This window comes from Passer domesticus, chromosome 18 (genome assembly GCF_036417665.1).
Source record: "Passer domesticus isolate bPasDom1 chromosome 18, bPasDom1.hap1, whole genome shotgun sequence".
Classification (NCBI taxonomy): Eukaryota; Metazoa; Chordata; class Aves; order Passeriformes; family Passeridae; genus Passer; species Passer domesticus.
Window position 1 is genome coordinate 2,963,922 of NC_087491.1, and position 25,366 is coordinate 2,989,287.

The window sequence follows — 25,366 nt, forward strand, 5'->3', positions numbered from 1 at the left end:
CACAGGAGCCACTGGGGGAGGAGAACAGCGAGTGCTCTCCGCCACCAGGAGCTGCCAGCTGCAACCCTGACCCCTGTTCTTCCAAAGGCAGCAACAGGCCTGGAGCTGGGGGTGGTGGGAGCACAAACCCCCGGGCCTTCAGAGCTTTCAGGGTTTGCTTAAAACAGAGTCAAATCAATTCACTGCAGTAAAAAACGAAAAATAGGATTGACCCAATACTACTGTCATTACCTTAGACCAAGCCTGATACTGTGAAAAAAAAAAATATTGCAGGAAGATAAAATCCAGGCAACTTATATTATATTATATTATATTATATTATATTATATTATATTATATTATATTATATTATATTATATTATATTATATTATATTAATTACATTATACTATATTCTATTATAAGTACTATTTTTGCTTCTATTTTTACTGATATAAATTAATTGTTAAAAGCTTCCTCGATAGTTTGCAATTAGTGAGGGTTTCAAGCAGCAATGACTTTGAGAAACATCCATCTTGTGTTTCCATCCACTGATGACCTCACAGATTCAGTCAGAGCCACATTTCCACCTTCAATCACTGACAGAGTTTTCTTGGAATATTACATTTTGATTCTGTTTTATTATTTTTAAATGGACTTGGTCATTCTCCTTTCTTTGACCACATTTTGTTCAGTCAGAGAGATGATAAAGTGGGTTTTGTTTCCCCTTTTCTACAAGGAAAAAAGCAGTGGCCAGCCTCACACTCCTCTGGACATAAAAAGGAACAGGGTGGGAAGTTCTCCCACCTCACCTGGAGCTCCATCCCTGCCCTGGAAAGGGCAATTGCTCACTCCTGGGAGGATGCTCACCCCAAGGGCAGCCCAGGCAGGGGAGATGGACACCCCAAAGGTGACATGGGCCCTCCAAAGGTGAGAGGAACACCCCAAAGGTGACATGGGCCCTCCAAAGGGGAGATGGATACTTCGAAGGTGAGATGGGCCCTCCAAAGATGAGATGGACACCCCAAAGATGAGATGGACACCCCAAAGATGAGATGGACACCCCAAAGGTGACCTGGATACCCCAAAGGTGACATGCACAGCCCAAAGGTGAGATGGACACCCCAAAGGTGACACTCCAAAGGTCAGATGGACACTCAAAAGGCCAGCTCCCACATGGAGAATGTGTTTCCCACCTGCTGTGGGAAACCCTCCAGTGAGAGCTGCAAAACTGAATTAAAGGTTGGAATAAAGAATCCAGAAGGAAGTGATGCCTGGCTGCTCTCCCCTTGCTCCTCAGCCTGTACTTTCTTTCCCAGACTTCCTTCAGGCTAATTCCCAGTGAGCCAGCACTGCTGGGCCACAGGTGAGCCACACCCAGAGTGAGCCAGAGAAGTCTCCCCCGTGACAGACACCCAGTGCTCCTCTCTGCCCAGCTCAGGGGCACCGCAGACATGTTCAGTGCCAAGCAGGGCCAACTGGACAAAAAGCTGCCAGGAATGAGGGGATTCTGTCCTGAAATGCCATGGCAGAGCTGGGGCACTGGGCAGGGACCAGTCAGCACGCAGGGAGGGCATCAGCACCACAGCAGTTCCCAGACCTCACTGATGTGGTTTTACACAGCAGGATGAGTTTTATCTAAGGAATAAAACTTTCACAGTGCTTTCAAGGCCCTGGAGGGGACAGGAGGAGTCACCATCCCTGGATGTGTTTAAAAAAAGTCTGGATGTGGCACTGGGTGCCAGGGTTCAGTTGAGGTGTCAGAAAATGGGTTGGACTTGATGATCTTGAAGGTCTCTTGCAACCTGGTGACTCTGTGAATTCTGTGAGGCCACAGCCCAGGGCAGACCCACCTCAGCATGTCCCTCTCCAGAGTGGGAGCAGCAGAGACACCTCTCAGTGGGATCACAGGAGAATGGGGTGGTGGGACACCTCTGTCCTCTCCTTCTGAAGGACAGAAGGGTCTGCACAGCCCAAGGTCTCCATCCAAGAGCCTCACCCTGGGGGCACTCAGCTGGAACTCCCCACACCACACACAAAGCACCTCTGCTTTCAGTCCCCAGTGCCAGGATGAGGCCAGCCTCCCACATCCATCTTTCCAGCCATATCCAAAGAGGGCTGCATGGACACTCAGCTCAGACACCCATCCCACCTTGGCCACCCCATGTCCAGGATGAAGAGACAGCTGAGCAGAGCTGACCCACCCAGCACAGCCCAGCCCTACCTGCTGGAAGAGCTCCTCCGCCCGCTGCTGTTGCTCTCCTCGGCCTAGGAGATCAAAACAGAAGAGCTGGTTAGGTTCAGAAGGACGAGGTGCTCTCCTGCCCCCAAACTCGGGGTTCCCCAGAGCTGCCCTGTGCTCAGCCCTGAGCCCGGGTGTCGGGGCTGGGCAGGGTCTGAGCCTCCCCAGCCCATCCCCACCCGGGTCTCAAGCAGGGATCCCTGGCATGCAGAGTCACACCAGTGCCAGGTGGGAAATCAGGAATGGCCAAATTGTCCAAATGTCCACGCAGGAATGGCCCCTCCAGGCCCAACACCTCCCCTCATTACCCCGTGCCCCAATTAGCCCCTGCAGGCCCTGGCAGGGCTGGGCAGGGAGGGCCCAGGGTCTCCTCTCGCCTCCTTCCCCAGCTCGCTGATGAGAGCCTTCCTTGGAAAGACAATATTATTCCAATCCCAGAAATTTTATTTCTGAATTTGTGCAAATACAAGTTAAAAGATATTAGCTGCATTTCACATTTTGTGCAAATGGCAGAAACAGGCAATTCATGTGCAGCAGGATGGGGGCCAGCCAACGATTTCGATAAAATAAACCCTTTTTTAATTTAAATGCTAATGCACTGAATTAAAATTTAATAACTGAGGAAATTGAAAAGCCGAGCAGGAATATTGGAAATAAATCCAAGCAGAAACAGCTGAAATTAAAAATTCTAGAGAGTGGGAGGATAGCAGCTAAGCTGTCTTATATGATTACATTTTTTTTCTTTTTTTTTTTTTTTTTTTCAGAACGAAGGGGGGAAGGAAAAAAATCCTATCTTTGGCTGGCTGTAGGGCAGTAAATCGAGAGTGCTGTGATTTATTGCTCAATTTTCCTGAGGGAAAAAGGCTTTCTTTCATGCTGAAATATTTCATAAATTTCAAGCCAGCATAAATTCTTAATTTAAAAGTTATGGAGGTCACATTTAGTGCACTGGTGCAATTCTGAAATCTTAAAGGAATAGCAACCAAAAAAAAATTGCAATTTTATTTTATTTTTTTTAATTCTTCATGTAAAATTTTCTTCAAAGGGATTGTCCAAGTTACTCAAAGCACAAACACAACCTGGCTTCTGAAGGGATATGAAATCCACTGGAATTGAAAAGATAAAAATCTAATTCAATTACAAAAAGGTATTTTGTTATAATGATGATGATGATTATTATTATTATTATTGTGAGCCACTTGAGGAATTTCTGTTAAAAAATTTCTTCTCTCCATTGCCTGGGAAAAGCCAGAAGGGAGGAGCTGACAATGTAATTGCTTCTGTTAGATCTCCAATCTTTTGTGAGCACTGATATGTTCATTTGTTATACAGCTGTTCAGCTACAGAAAGGATGTCAGAGCACCCATAATTCAAAGCAATCAATCAAAAATTAATGATTTGTCATGCTTACACAATGGAAAAAAAAGGAAAAAAAAAAGCTTTATGGGTTCCTGCAACTGGTAGATTGCTCAAACCTTTGGGGCATTTTCTAGAAGATTAGATCTGTGTACAAAGAAAGGGGGGAAAGGGGAAAAAGGAGACTTAATATAGAGCCAGGGCAGAAACCTTGTTGGGGTGCTGGGGATCCCAGAGATGGACACCTCACAATTCCTGCCTGTACAAAGGGTTTTGTGCACAACCCAAGCTCACTCAACCCCAGAGCCACATCTTGGATCACAGGGACCTTTTGAAGCTCCTGCCATGAGAATTCCACAGGAAAACCACCTGCTGAACTGTGGAACCATGGAATATCCTGAGCTGGAGGGATATTCTGACCCATGAGAATGCTGGAACCCAGCCCCTGGCCCTGCACAGACACTCCAACAATCCCTAGTGCTGGGGAGTTTCCTTATTTTGAAAGAAAAAAATGAGAAAAAAAGGGAACCACACCAGGTAAGGGCTCTGATCTCGCTGGTTTCACACAGCCAGGGTGCTCCTCGAGATGATCCATTAGACAAAACCACCAAGGTAAGGCTCAGATCAGATCAAGCTGCCTTAAATGTTTCTGAATGCTGAAATAAATCCACAGAATCCCAGACAGGTTTGGGGTGGGAGGGACATTAAAGATCATCCCAGGGACACCTCCCACTGTCCCAGGCTGCTCCCAGCCCTGTCCAGCCTGGCCTTGGGCACTGCCACGGACCCAGGGGCAGCCACAGCTGCTCTGGGCACCCTCTGCCAGGGCCTGCCCACCCTCCCAGGAACAATTCCTAATTCCCAATATCCCACCCATCCCTGCCCTCTGGCAGTGGGAGCCATTCCCTGTGTCCTGTCCCTCCATGCCTTGTCCCCAGTCCCTCTCCAGCTCTCCTGGAGCCCCTTCAGGCCCTGGCAGGGGCTCTGAGCTCTCCCTGGAGCCTTCTCCTCTCCAGGTGAGCACCCCCAGCTCTCCCAGCCTGTTCCTTCAAAAATAAAATCCATTTAAACTATAACATTCCATCTAAATTCTAAAAAGTGGCATTTGAGGACTAAAATACCACGAGGAAGTGGAAGGGTGAAAGGCTGGGAATCACTGTTTAACCAGAATGTGCCAAAACAGGTCAGAGCACCCCCCAACAAAGTAACACATTTGTGGAGGGGAACAGAAATCTCCTGTGCTCATTTAGGATCTCCTGCACTCCCATTTACCCAAATAACTGATTTTGGTGATTTCCTAATTTCTGACTGAAAAAGGAGAGGAGCAGAATTTGCATCTGCTCATGAGCAGGGAGGCCGATGTGGGGTGCTGGAACAGGCTGGAGAATGTCACACAATCTGCCCCATAAAATCATTTACAATTCAAAATGTTATTCCCTGAAGTTGCTTTTCTACATATTGGATTTAGGGTAGTTTTGTTTAACTAATGCTAATAAATATCCTTTAAATGAAAATGCACACAAGCAGAATGTGGTTTCAGGCCATATGCTCCTCAACTAGAGTTGTAAGCAAAAAGTAAATCATGTGATAATTAAGAAATGTATCAGTCAACATCTCCTAACAGGATAACGTGTCAAAAAATAGGAGTCCAAGCAGATGTAAAACTGACCTGAGAAATCCATGTTTATTGAGAGTGCTACACTATATTGGGAAAAAAACCCCAACATTTTAACAGTTACAGCAAAACAGAAAAATAACTTAAAGCAATAAAAATGTAAAATGAGATTTCAGAAGATTTAAGCACAGGCCTTCTGCCTGATCACTTACATTATGATTAGAAACAATTATTCAAATCACTTGGATTTGCGTCCATGCTCAGATCAGCTCCCACGGATGGGATGAGGGCACCAGGGACACTCCTAAAGCACTGCCACAGCCCTCCCAGGGGGAAAAGGGGTTCAATCCATGTATTTATTTATTTATTCAGACACAGCTATGATTTGCCTCTGAACCCCATCCCAAAGGGAGAGGTCCCTAATTCTGCCTGGGGGTCACAGGAGTAGCAGACCCCGCTTGCCCCAGCTCCTCTCCCTCTGCAGAGGAAAAAGGGCAGAGTTGTTTGTTTACCTGAGGAAAAAAAAGGAAAAATACTAAAATCCCTACCCTGCTTCCCTCAAACGCCTTTCCAGAGAGAGCTGAGTAATTTTTGTCCAAACACAAACCACACATTCAATTTTGGAAGGAGCCAGCAGCACCCAGCATGGAAAATTTCGCCCCAAATAATTAAAATTTGGTAAAGGGAGAAGCAACTGAAAACAGGTCTGACACAGGAATGTGCCATAAAAATAACTGCAGGCCTGCTACCTGTGCTGTCTGGGGTTATTAACTTCAGAGCCACAGAAAATGCAGGAAGTGCCTTTTTTTTTTTCTTTTTTCTCTTCTTTAAACAAAGGGCAAGACACCGGCAGTTTCCTATTTAATTTTTATTAAATAGGAGGGAGAAAAACAGCAGAGCAGCTCCACATCACACCAAAACATCTGCAGAGCACAAGGACCCATAAATGTGCCCGTGCCCCTTTTTAATCTGGATTTCTGCTTCCTCCTGCCAGCACAGAGGATGCTGAGAACCCCAAGCCCCGGATTTCCAAAGAAGGAAACAACGCTGAGCCCACGGCTGATCCAAGCAGAGCTGTGCTCCACACAACCATGGAATCCTTGAGGTTGGAAAAGCCCTCTGAGATCAGAGTCCAACTATTCCCCAGCACTGCCAAGGCCAGCACTAACCCCTGTCCCCACGTGCCGCATCCACACTGGAACATTTCCCTGTCCCCACGTGCCACATCCACACTGGAACATTTCCCTGTCCCCACGTGCCACATTCACACTGGAGCATTTCCCTGTCCCCACGTGCCACATCCACACTGGAACATTTCCAGGGATGGTGACTCCACCACTGCCCCACGCAGCTGTTCCCATGCCTGACCACCCTTTTCAAGAGGATATTTTTCCTAACATCAAACCTACACCTCCCCATGTGCAATTTAAGGCTGTTTCTTCTGGTTCCCAGAGCCAGGGCATCCCTGGCATGAAGGACGAAGATCTCCACTGTCTTAGGCTGCTGTGGTTCATCCTGTCCTCATCCTTTGCCTTTGCCAATCCATCAGAGCAGCCTCCAAAAGGGATGAATTTTCCACTTGGGAACAAGACAGTTCCTGGGGCTGGAGGAATGTGCTGCCTATTTCCTCAGCTGCAGCTTCTCCTCAAGATACACCCAAAATAACAATAATAAAAAACATATCTGCAAGGAGGAAATGGGAGCTCTCCCTGAGGCATCTGCCCAATCCCACAGCTGAGCCAAGCCCTGGAATGAGGGTTCTCCAACCCCCAAAATCCACTGTGGGGTCTGTAAGCCCCTCCCCAATGCTGGGGTGGGGATGCTGGTGGCAGCTTCAGTGTGAGAATTCCTTGGGAGCCACCAGGGGAATCTCACCCTTGTGCTCGGCTGAAGCCTCGTCCTGGGAAAAGCCAGTGCTTGTTCCCCGTTCCAACAGGGAGAGCCCAGCAGTAAACAGCAACATCTGAGAGTTTTGACCCCTCTGAGATGAGCCCATGGAGGGTTTGCTGTTTGAGGGCAGCAGAAGGCAAAGGCAGAGACTCCTATGGCAGGCACAGAGGCTCTGCTGCCACAGCCAGGGGACATCTGGGATAGGATAGTCCCAAACACCCAGGGACCATCCCTGTGTGACTGGTGCTCACTCCTGGCTCCAGCACAGCTCCAGGAAGGTCTCCAGTGCCAGAGGAAGGTGCTCAGTACTCCTGGCCTTACCCATCACTTAGGCCAAGCTTCAGGAAGAGGTGCTTTAATGTTGAGACTTCCAGGCAAGTCCATCCACGGGAAGGCACCAAGGTGACTGTGACCTACAGGGACACAATCTGTCCCCAGCACACGAGTGGTGACACACAGAACATCCCAATGCTGGAGCCTGGGGACACAGGGAGCCCAGCACTTCCCACGTGGCGCCTCTGCCATTTCATGTCTGGGGACCGTCTGAGCAGACCGAAATCCAGGTTTGGATTGAGGTTACTGAGCATCCACCTCAGCCTTATGAGCACCTCCACCACGTGCAAATAAACAGCTGCTGGAGATGGTGGCTGAGCCTAAAACAAACCAGAGCAGTTTCTGGATGGGGCCACAGCATCACCCCAGCCTGGCCAGAGCCCTGCCACATCCCCTTCCACCCTGAGGAGGACATGTGTCCAGGGGGACAAGAAGCCAGGGAGCACCACAGGGCTCCAGCACTGTGGGGTCAGCACTGGGGCAGGACCACCCAGCACCTTTCCCTAGAGTCCTGGCTCCAGCCCTGTCCAGCCACCCCAGGAGGAGGCAGGGCTGGCCCCAGTTCCACCTGGGGAAAGGACTGCCCCTGCTCTGCTGCCATCCCTGGGGATCATTAACAGCTGCCAACGGTCCTGAAGCCACAAGGTGCCAATTACTAATTAATAAGAAACACTAATGACAAACCCAGAGAGGGGGTGGATCAGCCCAACACAAAGATCAGCTGTGAGCACAGGGTCCAGCTGGGGAAACCAAGATGGGAATGATCCCCTCTGCTCTGGCTGTGACACTTCAGACTCAGCCCGGGGGCCCTCACTCTGCTGACTTCAATTCTATTTGTATTGGCAGGAGAATTATTTTTCTTTTAAATTTTTCTTTTTGTTTTGTTTTGGTTTTCTGTTTTTGTTTTGGGTTTTGTTTTGGTTGTTTGGGTTTTTTTTTTTGTTTGGTCTTGCAAACTGGGTTCCCTCAGGCTTTTCCCCAGATTCTGGTCTGGGACAGAACACGTTGCACCCTGGAGGTTAAAACTATAGGTAGGCAAACAATACTAATAAAAAAATCACAAAGTCTAGAAATTCTTCTCATTCAATTTCACTGGATTTACTTCTTGTCTACTGTTTATTATCTCCCCATTTTATAACCTTCATTTCCTACCCTGGGTGTGCTGACTGCATCCACCTCATTTCTGAGCCACCTCTGTAACCCAGAATTAAAAGTTCTTCTGGAGAGTTTTAAGCAGAAAAGGTCAAATTTCTACTGGAAAAGGCACACATGGGGCTGAAACTTAGGGGGAAACACCAAAATCAGCAAGGCAGGGAAGAATCCCCGAAGGACGGGCCAGCCTGGGCAGGTGCTGAGTCCCAGGAAATGGCACAATCCTGCCCCGGAGGACCCAGGTGTCCCTGTCACCCACGCCCACACTCCCGGTAACTCCAGAAAGGTTTAAGGGCTGTGAGCAGTTGCCTCTGAGTCAAGGGAATATTCATATGAGTAATTTTATGAACTTGTTGAAAGTACTGGCAGAATTTGTGCTTTGAATTTCGGTTTTTCTCCCCTGGCAACCCAGGGAGATTCAAGCAGCGCATGCCAACAGAAGTAACTGAAGACATGGAACATTAAATAAATTTTAACCTAAAACTACAAATGTTTAAACCAGTCTTCAACCTTGTGTACTTTTGTTTTTCCCTGAAACAGTCATGAAATTAAAATTATGAATAAATCAATGCAGCAAATTGGTCTGGATTTAAAGAGTTACTCCTTGATTATAAGCAACTGAAAAGTAATCAAAATATTTTTTCCATCTCCTGTTGCTCTGTGCTCTCCTTACTCAGTTCTTTATGAGAAAAATAATCAAATTGAGGGTGAAGAGGAGAAAAGGCATTACTGATTACTCTGAACTCTCATATTATAAAAGCTGGAAAATAAGAGTGACCGGGCAAAACAACAGAATTATGTGCATTGAGCAGTTGTTTACAGATGGTATGAGTTTCCCAGCAAAAGAAACAGCTGGAAATATTTTTAAAGAATAAATGTATATGGAATGAAACCTTAGGGGGGAGGAAGGTATTGTTGTTTTTTACTTGGGGGGAGAAAAAAGGGGCGAAGGAGCCATGAGATAGCATTTCAGAAATCCACCCGTATTTCCAGGCTTCCAATTTCACAGGAAACTCTCAGGAAATCAATTTTTTAAAAAATCCCGGGCACTTTTCCAAGCTGATAAAACAAACATATCTAGTAAGCTATGAATGCACAAAGGAAAAAAAAATTAAAATAGGACTTATTTATCCAGGGAATCCCAGTCTTGTTCAACACATTTTGTTTGGGAGTTCTGCACCTCTGGCCTCTGCCATGGAACATCTGACAGGGCTGTGAGGGCTCCACTGCACACAGGGACTGCCAGGAACCTTCCCCTGGCAGCTCCAGCCCTTCCCAGCCCCAGGCTGAAGGGATGGGTGGGAAAGAGCTGGAACTTGGGGTCTGGGGGAGCCACATCCCAAGCAGAGTGGACTGGGAGCACAGGCACAGGTTCTGCTCTCCTGGGCTCACCCCAGCAACGTGGCCAAGGCAGGGATTCTCCTCTTTCCTCTCACCCTCCTGAGACCCCACCTGGAGCCCATCTCTGGAGTTCCTGCCACAGGGAAGTCCTGAATCCAGCCCAGAGGAGGCCATGGAGCTGCTCCAGGGCTGGAGCCCTCAGCTCTGGAGCCAGGCTGGCACAGCTGGGGGTGCTCACCTGGAGAGGAGAAGGCTCCAGGGAGAGCTCAGAGCCCCTGCCAGGGCCTGAAGGGGCTCCAGGAGAGCTGGAGAGGGACTGGGGACAAGGCATGGAGGGACAGGCCACAGGGAATGGATCCCACTGCCAGAGGGCAGGGATGGATGGGATATTGGGAATTAGGAATTGTTCCCTGGGAGGGTGGGCAGGCCGTGGCACAGGGTGCCCAGAGCAGCTGTGACTGGACAGTGGAAGGTGTCCCTGCAGGAGATGGGAAGGAGCTGATCTCTAAGGTCTCTCCCAATCCAAAGCACTCTGGGATTCAATTACCCTCTCAGCACAGCTCAGCTGAGGGGAGGCAGGCCAAGGAAGCCCCTTCTCTTTCATGACCAGCTCCATCCACCCAAAGTGAGTCTGTGCAGCCCCGCACGGGCAGGGCTGGCAGGGAGGTGGCAGCCCTGGAGCTCAGGGGCTCTGCCTGAGGTACAGCCCAGCCAGCAGAGCCTCACAGAGGGGTGGCCAAACCCCAGCACAGAGGCAAAGAGGACACAACCCCGAGCAGCCATGCCCTCAGCAGCCCACACACCCAGGAGCAGGACGAGCAGGACAGCAGCATGGCCCAGCTGAGCCGGGCCCAGCAGAGCCGGGCCCAGCAGAGCCGGGCCCAGCTGGACCTTGAGCTCCTGCAGAGGCTCCAATCCCTCTCCCTGAGCCTTACAAAGGATCCTGAGAAAAAGCCAGCCAAGGCTGTGTGTAGAGGAAAATCCAGAGGCTCCCGCTCTGCCCAGGGAAGCTCAGAGTGCGGCTGGCCTGGTGTGTCTGTGTGTCTGTGTGTCTGGTGTGTCTGTGTGTCTGTGCGGCTGGTGCTCCCAGCAGCACAGACACACAGATGGATCTCTGGGAGAAGACCCAGCACCAGGAAAGCTGAACCCCAGCCCCAGCTGGTGCCACGCTCATGCTCAGGGCAGGCACGGGGCACATGCCCGTGGTGGATCTCAGAGCCACGAGGGGCTGCTGGGGAAGCGCTTCTGGGGAGAAGCTTTGATGAGGCTGAGACTCTGCCCTTCAAACCTGCAGAGGCTGGGGAGTGTCCCCAGAGAGCTGCTCCAGCTCCCGGCTCAGCCCTTTGGGTCACTGGGAGTCATGGCACCCATGGGCACAATTGTACCTTTTGAGGTTGGTTTTATATCTTTTTTTGGTCAATTTGGAAGAACGTTTTAGGTCCCTCTGTAGCAAACAGCACTGCAGAGATGCAACATGCTGCAAATGTTCAGCTTCAATCTGAGATAAGCAATGAAAATTTTAACACTTGAAAATTACAATTCAAGGCAGAAAATTTGATGTAGAATAGAAAAAGAAATGCATAATTTGATAAATATTGTAGTGAGAAGGTGTCAGGAACAGCACCGTGAGGAGGTCCAGCCTCAGCCATGGATCCCCTCCAAGGCTGGCACACAAGATCTCCTTCCAATGCTTATGGGAAAGGCTTTGCATTTGCAAAACATAAATTCTATCTTTGTAAAATATAAATTTTATCCTAATTTTAAAAAAATTCCACATAGCATTTATAGACAGGCTGTGAGGTTGAAATGAAAACATTCTCCACTGGATGGGTAACTGTGGGACTTCACCTTCTCTCCTAGTTTTGTATGATTGGTTTGTTTAAATAGTATGAAATGGTGGTAATTTTACTTTGGAAAGGGAAAAAAAGTCAAACCACATCGGTCTAAAAGGAAGAAAGGGGGAAGGCACACAAAGCTGGGTAATTTCTTCAAACTTAAAAAAGAGCAGTAATTACAGGGGGGAAATTCAGAAAGAGTTTCGTCTGCCTGGCTCCCTCAAAAACCAAAAAAATAAGAAAAAACCCAAGTAAAAATAGTAAAAAATAGTAAAAAGAGAAGAAAGGGGAGGAAATTAAGTTGGAGAAAAAGCAGGCTGAAAGTAGAATTCTTAGAAATTCTGCTTGCAAAATACTCCCATCAGCCAACCACAAATCCTATAAATATCACCAGATTGACTTCCCGAGCAGATCTAAATCAACAAATAAACAAGCAAACCTCCAAGATTTAAAAAAAGTTTGGAAAAAAAAAAAGAAATCTAAATAAAACCTACCAAAAACCCCAGTAAGGCCAAGCTGGTGTCCCCAGGGGAGGGTGGCTTTGCTGGCTTCCCAAGAACGATGGTGGTTTGGAAAGTAAAGAGGGAAAACAATGTTTCCTGGTCCATTTGAGCTGTGAAAGCTGCAGCATCATCTCCCTGTGCCCAGACACCCCAAACACTGCCCAGGGCAGGGGAGAGATGGGACCCTCAGCCCTCCCCCAGAACCCTCCACCCAGGCATGGCACTGGGAAGAGTGGGAGATCACCAGGGACCATCGACCTGCACTCTCCCACTCCCAATCTCCACCTCTGAGCAATTGTTTGGGCTAAGGAAAGGGTTTTTCAAGCAGTTTGTGGGGGACAAACATCAATGGGACCAACCAGGGTGATTTTCCACTCTCCATCGTTCCTGGAGCTGAAACAAATGAGGGCACAGAGCTGCTGGGAAATTATTTCCAGCCCAAAGTGGAGCTGCAGTGAGATCATGGCATGGGTTGGTATCATTTCTGCTGCACCATTCACACAGCAGAGTAAGAGACTGATTTTCAAAAACTGGGAGTGACACAGTCCCTGACATTTAAAATTTTCTGATTCATACACGCAAAATACATCCTATATGTATTTTTAAAGCAAGAACTGTAAGATGTGCTCAAAATCTAAATGAAGCATTTACAAGCCCCAGATTCTGTTTGACTTGAGCCTATGAAACCTAAATAGATATTCCTTATTTCCTGGGCAATGAAAAAAATTCAAATCAATCTATTTTTTCTTCCGGCTCAATCTGAAAAAGAATTTTTCAATTTTTCAGAGCTTCAGGAAAACCAAGAATATCAATTATTTGCACAGCCCTGCAGAGTGGACAGATTTGTCTTGGAAAACCTCCAATGTGATGCAAAAAAAGATACAAATGTTCCTACAGGATCCCTTTTCGGGTTGAATTTTGCAGGAAGCACCATGAGCCCTCTGCCCATCTGCAGGCCAGCAGCTGCTGCAAACCCTGAGGAAGAAAAGCCAGAAAGTGCAGTTGGCTCCCCAGAATTCTGGTGCAGCCCAGGGTCATGTCAAAGGATGACAGAGAAATCCCCAAGCCCACCATTAATGCCCAATTCTCAAATGGAATCTGGGGTTAGGCAGCACAGGCTGGTGCTGCCAGAGCTGGACAGGGCTGGTTGGGTTTCCAAGCTGAGAAAGGAGCAATGAACCCATAGATTTGTGACCCTTTGGATGAACAAATATCAGGCCAAGAGCTGTTTCCTCCTCCAGATGCCCCCAGAGAGCCTCTGGACACCAGCCTGCTCCAGTGCCCTGGGAGCACCAACTGCAGCAGATGCTGGGCTGGCAAAAAATAAATGTGTGCCACATTCCACAGGCTCTTCTCAGAAAAGAAAAACTGATGCTCACCTACATTTCACTACAGACACCTTGGTGCTTTATCTGCCACCCAGCTCATGGATAAGGCCAGCAGCCATGGATATTTTCCAGATGCATGTTTGTACCCAAGGACCATGGTGTGTCACTGATTTTGGGACTGGCTGAGAGCACAGCATCTCCACTGAATTACTCAAACATCTGAGAAATTCACCTAAGAATTTTTTTCTGCATGTAACACTCCAAGTGTGGATTCAATGTATGGGAAGCTGTGACAGTTCAAAGCATTTGTATAAAATAGGGGAATACTGGGGACTGTTCTCCCATCCCCAAATTCCACCCTGGGTAAGGGACCTCTGCTTTGATACACTTTGCCTCCACATGGTCCTAAACACAAAGGAGGGCACAGGATGTTCTTGAGTTTAGGGGAAAGCCTGTGGAGGGAGCCTGGAGCAAAGCCCCAGGCCCAGGGAGGATGGGGAGCCTGGGAGAGCTGCACCACTGCAAACCCTCCAGAGCATCTGCATGTGTTAAAATGAAAACTGAACTGGGGCATCTCCAGCTCCTCACAAATGCCATACTTCACCTCACCCACTGCCACATCTCTGTGGGGTGAGCTGGAGCCAGGCTGGAGCCAGGACAGCATTTAGAGCTGCTCTGAGGTCCTGGCAAAGCACCACAGTACTGGGCTTTGGAGGAGAGGGAAGAAGCAGGAAACCCAGAACCAGGCTCAGAGGGTTGCACAGGTCAGATTGCTCCAGCCTATTTGGGCACAGGCTCAAGAGCCCAGGAGCGTCCCATGGACAAGCTTTGCCCTGCCAGGACACACTGAACACCTGCCAGGACCGTGACTGAGCTGGGACGGGGTATAACTCAGGGTGTGACACTGGAAACAGTGCCTGCTCTCCCATCGTGGGGCAGTGCTGGCTGGGCAGTGCTTGGTCCATAGAGGGCTTTTCCAACCAAAATGATTCCATGGTTCTCTGGTGATTAGCAGACATTAAATAGATGCTGCTCAAACAAGAGCAACATCCATCCATCCATCCATCCATCCATCCATCCATCCATCCATCCATCCATCCATCCATCCATCCATCCATCATCCATCCCTCATCCATCCATCCATCCATCCATCCTCCATCCATCCATCATCCATCCATCCTCCATCCATCCATCCCTCATCCATCCATCCATCCATCCATCCATCCATCCATCCATCCATCCATCCATCCATCCATCATCCATCCATCATCCATCCATCATCCATCCATCCATCCATCCATCCATCATCCATCCATCATCCATCCATCCATCCTCCATCCATCCATCATCCATCTATCCATCCATCCATCATCCATCCATCCATCCATCCATCCATCCATCCATCCATCCATCCATCCAATTCCTTCACTTCCTTATCCAGCAGTCCTTCTATAGATAAAGCAGACATTAAATAGATGCTGCTCAAACAAGAGCAACATCCATCCATCCATCCATCCATCCCTCATCCATCCATCCATCATCCATCCATTCATCCATCACATGGATGAATCACATGGGATTCTTCTGCCAACTGAAACCCTCAAAACCCATTGCTGGGAGGGACCATGATCATACAGGTACTTCTCACCAGAGCCAGATGAGCTCTGTCACAGGAGACAGGAACCCCCAGCTCCAAGCCCCCTGTCCCAGGAGCCCCAAACACAGGCCAGGCTGCTTGGAGGCTCCTTCACTGCGTGCGAATGAAGGACAAGGAAGGTGAACACACAGCCCAGAAGCCAAACACACCCTGGACTGATCCCCCGGCACTGTGGGCAGCAGGGCAGGGGGGATTCTTGCCCTGTGCCCTGGTGCTCAAGTGGGACCCCACCTGCAGAGCTGCCCCAGCCCTGGGCCCAGCACAGGGAGGAGCTGGAGCTGCTGCAGAGATCCAGAGGAGCTGCTCCAAGAGCTGAGCCCCTCTGCTCTGGAGCCACACGGGGGGAGCTGGGGGTGCTCACCTGGAGAAGAGAAGGCTCCAGAGAGATCTTATTATAGCTTTTCAGTATTTAATGGGGGTTTATAAGGAAAAATGGGAACGGAGTTTTTAGCAGTGCAGTAGCGCTAGAACAAGAAGAGATGGTTTTAAACTAAAAGAATGGAGATTTAGATTAGATATAAGGGAGATGTTTGTTACAATGTGGGTGGTAAAAACACTGGTAGAGGCTGCCCAGAGAAGCTGTGGCTGCCCCTGGATCCCTGGAAGTGTCCAAGGGCAGGCTGGACATGGCTTGGAGCAGCCTGGGACAGTGGAAAGTGCCCCTGCTCACTGCAGTGGGGCTGGAACAAGATGGGTTTTAAAGGTCCCTTCCCAAACTATTCTATTCTATTCTATTCTATTCTATTCTATTCTATTCTATTCTATTCTATTCTATTCTATTCTATTCTATTCTATTCTATTCTATTCTATTCCACAAAGGACAGCAGAGTCCACAGCTCTTTGGGCCTGTGCTGCATCCTCAGCCTTTCAGCAGCTCACCTCAGATCAGGCTCCAGCCAAGCACTTGGCTGCCCCAGCAAGATGCCAAAGCAGCTCCTTGGCTCCAAGCTGAGGGGCTTCACAAAACTTTGTGCCTTGCAGACAGATTTTTGTGGATGTTGTGTACTCTGCACAAAACCACAGCATTTATCCATCCCCACAGCAGTTATCCATCCCCACAGCAGTTTTCCTGCTCCACAGCAGTTCTCCTGCTCGCTGCCACAAGGGCACAGCCACCCTTGGGCTCCTGGAGGAGCCTGCCAGCCTTGGCACAGCCCCACTGCAGTAATTCCCATCAGTGCCCCTTCCCAGCACTCACTCTCCCGCTTGCACGCAGCCTCACAGTTGGCCTCTGGTGAGTAATTGCAGAGGTAATAAAAAAGAGAAAACCCTATCAGGCCACAGCTACGCAGCCTAATATGAAGTGGACACACTGGAGTCTCCTGGGATGCCCCAAAATTTGTAGAGTTCAGAAAAAGGACATTCAGAAGGTAAAACCCCACAGTGCCCGTGAGGCTCTTAAATGTGACCTCCAGGCTTCCCCGCAGCCTCTAATGGGCCAACTCTGCACTCTGCACAAATTATCACAAGTATCAAAAATATCTTTACAACAGAGCTTTTATTTCCATATATTTGAAGCTGCTTTCTCCTTTTGTTTCTTCTCTAAACCGGTTAAAATGAGCATTAAGGGATATAATTATGTTGTTAGCTTAATTGCCTACTTAAAGCAGAATCTACAGGGGTTTAATGCAAGATTTGAAAACGGGGGGAAAAAGGAAATTGGGATATTAATGGATACAATTTTTAAAAGGAACCTCTTCTGGGGAAAAGTGAGTTTGGGGCATGGGACAGAGCGTGTGGAGGGAGGAGGTGGAATCAGGCCCCATCAGTTTCTGCCATAAGGTTTTGTCAAAATGCAAATTGCTTGCCCATTCCTTCCCCAGCAGTCTAATTTTGGAGAATTTGACCTAATTAATCATTAACCACCACCCACAAAAAAAAGTATCCCTCCTTCAGTTTGAAACCTTAATGCTATTCTTGGAGTGACACACTTAAGGCCAGGACAGAGGCTGGCATCTGGAAGTGACACTGAAGGACCAGCCCATCTGGGAGAACTCTTGCTCCCAAATCACCCAGCAGACAAACAACCTGTTTGCCTTCCACAGGCAGAGGAGCACAGGATGGCAGAAAACAATTAGTGCCCAATATTTATGGAGGTAACTGCTGTCTGGAAAAGCCATCGGTGTCCATAGGGATGCTCATCGTCCCTATGAGCCAACCCCGTGCCACGGCTCCTGCACAGCCCTGCTTTTGGATCTGTGCACAAACCACAGCTTTTATACCAGAAACAAGCACAGGGCAAAGCCTGCAGAGCCTCTCAGAGGCTGGAGCACCAGCCCCATGTTGTCAGAGGTGCCACCACTTCCCTGCTGTTCCCAATGGCACTGCACGACTCTGGATGTGGAGAGACTGGAGGCATCAGCCAAAGTCTGTTTGGTGCCCTAAATGCCTCCAACTTCTGCAGCTTCTCCTGTATTCCCACAGAGTCACTGTGGCTGCTGCTGTCTCTGATGTCCCAGCAACAGAGATGCTGCTCCTTGAGCACCTTTGGTCTCCTCTAACTAAATTAGAGATTTAACCTCAGCAGCAACAGGCCATGTCAGACTTGGAATTAACTCAGTGCCACCTTCCTGGCCCTGGTTCTGCTGCTCTGAATCATGTACAGATCCAGCCAGAGCTACAGCCCACACCTGGGACCTCCAGTTTGACTCACAAACTTGCTTTCTGCAGGTTTTTGATGACCTTGCCCCTGTCCAGTGTTCACCGTGGAGCTGGGGTGTACAGGGGACACAAAATTTGGGGGAAACGCCCACTATCAGCCCTTTCCAAGGTTTCGCTGCCCATATGACCCAGCAAAGGAAAACAGTCACAAAAATCCAATAAATACAGGTGGGAAACACTGTTCTGCTCCTGCAGAGATGCAGCAAAGCTTCATCCACAGCATTTGCTCCAATATACCCATGCAGCAAAACCCAGCACCACCAAGGCCCTGTTTCTCCAGGAGAAGAAACAAAATGCTGATCACAAACAAGATGCTTCTCACCCAAAACAAGAGCCCTCCCAGGGTCCTCTCCCTTACCTGCTTCCTAAAACCTGATTTAAATAAAATTTTAAATCTCTAAGAATTTTTCCTGTATTTATTATATAATCCAAATATTAAATATCCCATGTGATATTTCAAATACATTATGTATTGTATTATATAATATATAACACATATAATAAAATAATTTCTATTAAATATATGTATTTGAAATCTTTAAGAGAACTAGTTCCTGTGATAAGCACTGTTTGCCTCCAGCCCTTTTGCCAGCCTTGCACAAAGACCATGGCTGGGATTTCGGAGGCTGCTGGTGTTTGATGTGTCCACACAAGGGAACATCTCACAATCCCAGATAAATTATTGGTGTACTTGAAAAAAATCAGAGAATTAATGTATTTCAGGGTCTCCTTGGAAACATAGAGGAAACGTGCATTGTTACAAAGTTGGATGTTATTAGCAGGAATATGTATAGCACAAATTAAGGACTTCAGAGGAGAAGCCACCTTGGATAGTTTGATTAATACAGTAAGTACTTCCTATACCAATATAAGTGGATTTCAAACAACTTGAACTCAACATAATTAGATAGATTAATAAAGCACCAGAATTAAGGCATTAGGTTGAAAGGAAAAACGTGAAAGAATCTGGAAATTAGCAGATAAAGTGAGAGAAAGTAAACAAGGGAAGGCATCAACCCACAGCTCGTAAATCCCAGGGAGTCTGATGGACTGTGGTCAGCACCAGCAGGTAATTCCAGGATTAATGGAGACAGAACCTTATGCAGGGTTTACATTAAAACCAACACTGAAAAAATAACACTGTTGCAAAATCAGAAAGTGACTAACTGACAACAAATTTGGGTGGAATGTACCCTGTGTGACATGCCACCAGCCCTGAGATGCCACCAACCCTGCAGGCCACCAGGCTGCCCCATGCTCTGACCCTGAGGCAGTGAACACACATCACTCCTTCCATGGGACTCTAAATGCATCAAGCATTTCATCTGATAAAAATTAAAATAAGGAGGAAAAAATTAAAATTTCTAGCAGCCAGACTGACTTGGCAGGGCTCTGACAGGTCAGTTTTGGTTTGTTTTTTTTTTTACTTAGAGTTAGAATTTTTAGAATATTTTCTATAAATGATTGGTATTTTCTCTTTTTTTTCTGGTTGGGTTTTTTCCCCCTCCCACATTTGTACTTTCCTTGCTCCCTGGGTTTGGGCAGGGATGCTCTGCTCAGCCCCTCAGCCAACACCTCCTGAGGCTCAGATGAGCATTCACACCTCAGGTACTTCCAGAGGTGAGTAACTCAGCTGGATCAGGGTATTTTTCCTCAGTGCCACATCCCTGAAATATAAAAAGTTCTCCCATTTTCCCACCTGACACCAACCATGGTTCTCCTCCTTCCCAGTCCCAAACCCCTGGGACATTTAACCACATTTAGGAGGGAAGGACTCACACCCACAACAATTCCTAAAGATCAGGAAAATGGAGGAAATCCCCTCTAAGGGCTCAGAAAAGCTGGGTTCTTCCCCATCCCCATCAATTTTTGGGCTCACCGTGGGCAAACCCTCCTTCCTCTGAGCCCATTCAGCAGCAAGACCAGTGAGAGTTTTTGCTGTGGCTTCTTCAAACAAATTTCTCCCTTAGGCAGACACCTGGCTTGGAAAATTTCAGTCCAAACACTTAAAAAAGTTTTGGCAGAGTTAGAAAGAGTCAGAGGCAGGGGCTGGTTGGAGCTAGACAATTCTCACCAGTGGTGCTGCTGCCAGCACCACCCCACTGAGGCACAGGCCAAAATGAAAATAAATTTTAAAAACAGTAAAAAATAGGAAAAAACCCCATCTGAATGAGTCATTGTTCGTCAGAGGAGAGGAGGAATGGGGATTTTTTTGCCTTTGTTTGGGAGGGGGTGGTGCAATGGAGATACTGAAGGAAGAAAGGTTGTTTTGTTTTGCTTTGTTTTACAGCAATATCACAGGAAAAGTCTTGTTGGGACATTAAGTTGTGCTATTAATGACGAGTAAAATGGCTGTCAGCTCCTGCTTGGGGTGGGAACACACCAGGAGCTTTATTATCCACAAAAATAGAGCAGGGCCTCCCAGCACAGCCAGCCCAGGGCTCTCTGCAGCCTCACCAAGAAGGAACCCAGGGCTGGAGAGGGCACCCAGGGCTGGCACAGGAACCCAGGGCTGGCACATCCCTGAGCCCTGGAGCAGGACCCCAGCACAGAGGGGGCACCCAGCAGTGCAGCAGCCCCCAGCACTGGGCAGACCCCTGCCCCCATCTCCTGCCCCAGCCCTGCCTTCAGCCAACGCCAGCCCGGGGCTGCACAGGTGAGGGGTTAATCCCAGCTGAGCTGCTGAGGGTGGCACAGCTGGCACGGATGGCACAAACCAACTCCAAACGGGCCTTTACCCTGCTGTTCATAGAAACTTTCATCCTTTTTTGATGAAATGAAGAAATAACATCAATGAGTCCTGGCCATATCATGTGCCTGGTGGCCTTGTGGAATCACAGCAAGTCCCACTCATCTATTTTCAAACACAACTAGGAAATAAATATAAAGCAGCACTAAGCCATGTCCTTCTCAACACTGCTGTCAGCAGGACAGAAAACAAAGGCTTTGGGACAATGAGGAAGTTGGGAAAAATTTTAACAACCAGCCCCAGTCTAACCCATGTCCCAGCAAGCTCCACTCCCAGGCAGCCACCACACAGGTGCTGCCCAAATCCACCCCAAGGCCAGCACATTTGAATTTTGGGAAGGACTTTAATACCTCATGCTCATAAAGACTTGCACTAAAAAAATTTAAAAAATAAAAATGTTAAAGAAAACACTTAGGAACTCCTTTAGGGCTTTTTTTGGGTATCTCCTATTAATGTTTTAGCAAATACACAAAAATAAGTGACCGGGTGCTGCAGCTCTGTGGAATATCCATCCACATGTGGATTCCCTGACTGACACCTGAGGCAGAAGTGCAGGGCTGCTTGAGGGAGAGCTCCTGCTCTGCCTGATGGGAGAGAAGAGGGCTCTGTCCCTGCCCAGGGCCCTGCCTTGTCCCCATCCAGGTCCAGGCCAGCTTTGGGGACCCCTGAGCATGCCAAGAGTGGATTGTTTTCCAGCAGCTCTTGCCAGCACCACAGGAATGCCAATGTCATGAATCATGTCCTTCCTTATAATGAAAGAATTCAACATAAAATTTTAACAGTGAATTTCTTGACCTACACAAGGAGAACTCCCCATGGCAGACAATGCTGTAAAAAAGGCTGTGGAGCCAGCACTACTTATCATTATTTTAAATTTCTTCTTGCATTGCCACCAATAACCTGAATATTAAGGTGACCTTCCAGCAGTTTTTGAATCAAAATGGCACTGAAATGGCATCAAAATTGTTTTCCTTTTTTTTTTTCCCACAAAATATTTTCGTGGTGCATCATGGGCTTGATTTTGTTTTGGTTTTTTTTTTGTTTTCAAGAGGAACTAATCCATGGAGCCTCCCTCCCAAGGCAGCAATAGTTAAGCCCGTGCTAATAGAAGTGCAAATCAAGACTGGGCCAAGCAACATAATTGCTTTCCAGACGGGTGAACTGCCGGGTGAACTGCCGCCGATGGAGCAGCCCATCTGCTGAGAAAACGAGTGCAACAACTGCTCCAATTTTTCTTTTTTTTTCCAAGCAAAGGTGCAGCAACAAACCCACAAAATAGGTTTTGCTTCCAGCAGCCAGCACCTCCGAGCCATTTTTATAATCCTTGTTTTTCTTAGATTATCCCAGTGTGGTTTTCCCCCGTTTCCTTGTTGAGCACTATTTAACCAGCACTAAATCTGCAATCATTAAACCACGCGACACGGAGCCGGCTGGGCAGCAGGAAGGGCCAGGAGCAGCAGCCAGGCATTGCTGGAATAACTACCTTGTTGGCAAATCGATAAAAATAAAAATAAAAGGGCCTTTGGGGTGTCAGCTGAAGGCACTGCTGGGTGGGTGCCCCAGGGGTGGGCTCCTGCACGGGAAGGTGGCCGAGCTGCCCTGGGTCCCCACCTCAGCTTCCTGCACCATCCAAGAGTGTCAGGAGGACATAGATATATAAAAAATAAATAATTATAAGCATCTTTTAGCAATGACTGATTTATTTAATAAATAAAAACCATCTGCTTGGAGGCCTGGGCCTCTGAGCTGGGGTTTCTCTCCCTTGTGAAAAGCAGATGTGCAAGGAGCTAAGCCTGGCTTTAAATGAAATCCTACAAGTGAAGGCATCCAGGCCTTGCCCTGCATCCACCTGCTTCTGTGCCAGCCCAGGTGCCACCAGCTGGGCTCAGCTCCCCAGTTCCTCCAATTCCTGCCCCATTCAGACTCTGTGAATCTGCCCAGAGGAGCAGGGCCCACCCTGCTGGTTTTGGGAGCAAGGTGGGTCAGCCCCAGGCCTGCTGCTGCCCCAGCGCTGGTCCCGTGCTGGGATGTGGGATGAGCTCCAGGACAGGGTCCCTCGCCCAGGCTCAGCCCTGTGCTCACTCAGGCATCCACTGAGCCCAGCCAGGAGCAGTCCCAGGCAATCATTAACCAGCACCCACCTGCCTCGCCAAAATCAGGTGAAAGAACACCCTTGAGGAGCCTGCACCGCTCACCGGCCCAGAGAGGCTCTGATTTACTGATAAAGGGCCCATTCCCATGGAAAAACGGGAGCACAAACACTGCCTGCTCCTGAATTTAAAAGATGTGCTGGAGGCAAGAGGTGAGAGCTGCCACAGCCTGGGCTGCTGCCCTGCTGACTGTCCCTGTGCCACTGCTGCCCTGCTGACTGTCCTGTGCCACCTTGCCCTGCTGACTGTCCCTGTGCCACTGCTGCCCTGGTGACTGTCCCTGTGCCACCATTCTCTGCTGACTGTCCCTGTGCCACCATTCTCTGCTGACTATCCCTGTGCCACCCTGCCCTGCTGACTGTCCCTGTGCCACTGCTGCCCTGGTGACTGTCCCTGTGCCACCATTCTCTACTGACTGTCCCTGTGCCACTGCTGAGTGTCCCTGTGCCACCCTGCCCTGCTGACTGTCCCTGTGCCATGGCCCACCCACAAGGAGCAGAGCATTCCCCAGCCATGGGTTCCTGGGCACAAAGCTGCATCTCCCCTTTCATCAACCCATCCTTCCTCTGCACTGGTATTTGCACCCCACGGCTCCAGAGTCCTCCAAGATTGGAAGGTCAGAAACCTTTTTTCTTTTACTAAAGAAAAAACCATGGAATCACAGACTGCTTTGGTTTGGAAGGGACATTAAACATCATCCAGTGCCACCCCTGCCATGGCAGGGACACCTCCCACTGTCCCAGGCTGCTCCAAGCCCTGTCCAGCCTGGCCTTGGGCACTGCCAGGGATCCAGGGGCAGCCACAGCTGCTCTGGGCACCCTGTGCCAGGGCCTGCCCACCCTCCATGGAGAACAATTCCTAATGCCCCATATCCCATCCATCCCTGCCATGTGGCAGTGGGAGCCATTCCCTGTGTCCTGTCCCTCCATGCCTTGTCCCCAGTCCCTCTCCAGCTCTCCTGGAGCCCCTTCAGGCCCTGGCAGGGGCTCTGAGCTCTCCCTGGAGCCTTCTCCTCTCCAGGTGAGCACCCCCAGCTCTCCCAGCCTGGCTCCAGCCCTGCACTCAGGTATCTCATTTTTAGAACTTTTCATCATCACTCTGCACGCCTGCACAGAAACCAGTTTTGAAATGCAGTGGAAAATAAAACTACCATGAAATCACCAATTTTGTTGTCTTGCTTTCAGTGGAACAAAGCCCATAATGGAGGCTTTGCAATTTCTCAAATACAGAATTTCAGTTCCCAAGAGATTATTAATTTTTGTTATTAAACATAAAAATGTATGAGTTATTTTGTAATGAAAATCTTGAACATCCAAACAAAGTCAAAAGTTAAACATGCCACTGCCAAACTTCTGCAAGGCTCAAGTGCTATTTAAAGAAAAGAGTTCATAAACCAAACAAAACTCCAAACAACCTACAGGCCATGATAACCAACATTCAACAGCAAGACTTCTTTTGCTATGTGTAAATTTCTAATTATAACCACACACAAAAAAAATTCCTTCCAAATCTAGTCAGAATCTTTCCCACCTTGTCCCTAGAGACCGGATTTACCCAATCCCGCTTTTAAGAATTGTTTCCATATGTTAATTATTTCCTGTAAAATATTAACTCCTTTCTCTTTTGTGTCAAATCCATATGAAGGCCTCAAGTTCAGCCTTAGCTGAGCACCAAATTATGGGATTTTTCCATGTTTCAGGCACAAAATAGATGCTCAAAAAGCAAAACATAAACCTAAGCAAACTCCTACCCAGCCAGGGCTGTCCCCATCAGCCACTGCACGATGGAGCCAAAGTCCATTTAACTGTTCAGCTGGGACAAGGAGGAACATCCAAGTGTTCATTGATGCCTACAAAGAGGAGGATGTGAGAACCTTACTACAAAAAGGAAATAGTCTCTTTAATTTAGTTCCATTGCAGGCCCAGACCATTCAGGCACTTTCTGGAGGATTCATCTCATTCCCCACCTCTCGTGCCTTGTCCTTCACTCCATGGAAGCTGCTCTCCAAACCCAAGCACTCCCTCCAGGCTGGTGCTGCTCCTGAAACGTGTCCTCCAGCACCCTGACCAAACCAGGTGGGATTTCCTCACCCACCCAACTGGGTATTTATGTCTTTCTTTCATTTCCTTTTTTTGGTGTCTTTTACCTCCATCCCAAAAGGCAAAAGTGACCCCAAGTCCTCCTGCCTACTGAGAGATGGGGACTAGAGAGGAGCATTGCTGGATTCTGCTCCCAGCAGTGGGGAAGGGCTCAGCTGCCCCTGGCCCCATAAACTCAAAGCAATCCATAAGAGTGTTTGCTTTGTCAGTATGAAAGTGCAGCATAAAGCCTTCAGGCACCAGTTAAATCTCGACATCACTGTATTTATAGTTATGAATAATAAGAGCTTTTCCCCAGCACTACAGCAGCAAGACATAATTCAACAGAAATTCAATTTTTAAAGGATGATGAATTGTGATACACTGAGATTTTTATGCTCCTATGACTATTAAGAAGTCCATGATATTCATTTTAGTAAAGTAAAAATTGAATAGGGCAAAGTATTGTTCACGACTCAGGTAAGATCACCAGACCCA

The 25,366-nt window shown here is 48.1% G+C and overlaps 1 protein-coding gene across 12 annotated transcripts in view; it reads right to left on the bottom strand.

Annotated features, from left to right (window-relative positions):
* The window catches only part of ZNF618 (zinc finger protein 618), a 148,115-nt gene that overhangs the window by 82,318 nt on the left and 40,431 nt on the right, over window positions 1–25,366 (bottom strand). For all 12 annotated transcript variants that reach the window (XM_064393927.1, XM_064393926.1, XM_064393918.1 and 9 more), the window contains exon 2: window positions 2,203–2,246. In XM_064393927.1, the coding sequence (XP_064249997.1) occupies window positions 2,203–2,246 (44 nt within the window). The remainder of the gene's footprint in view (window positions 1–2,202; window positions 2,247–25,366) is intronic.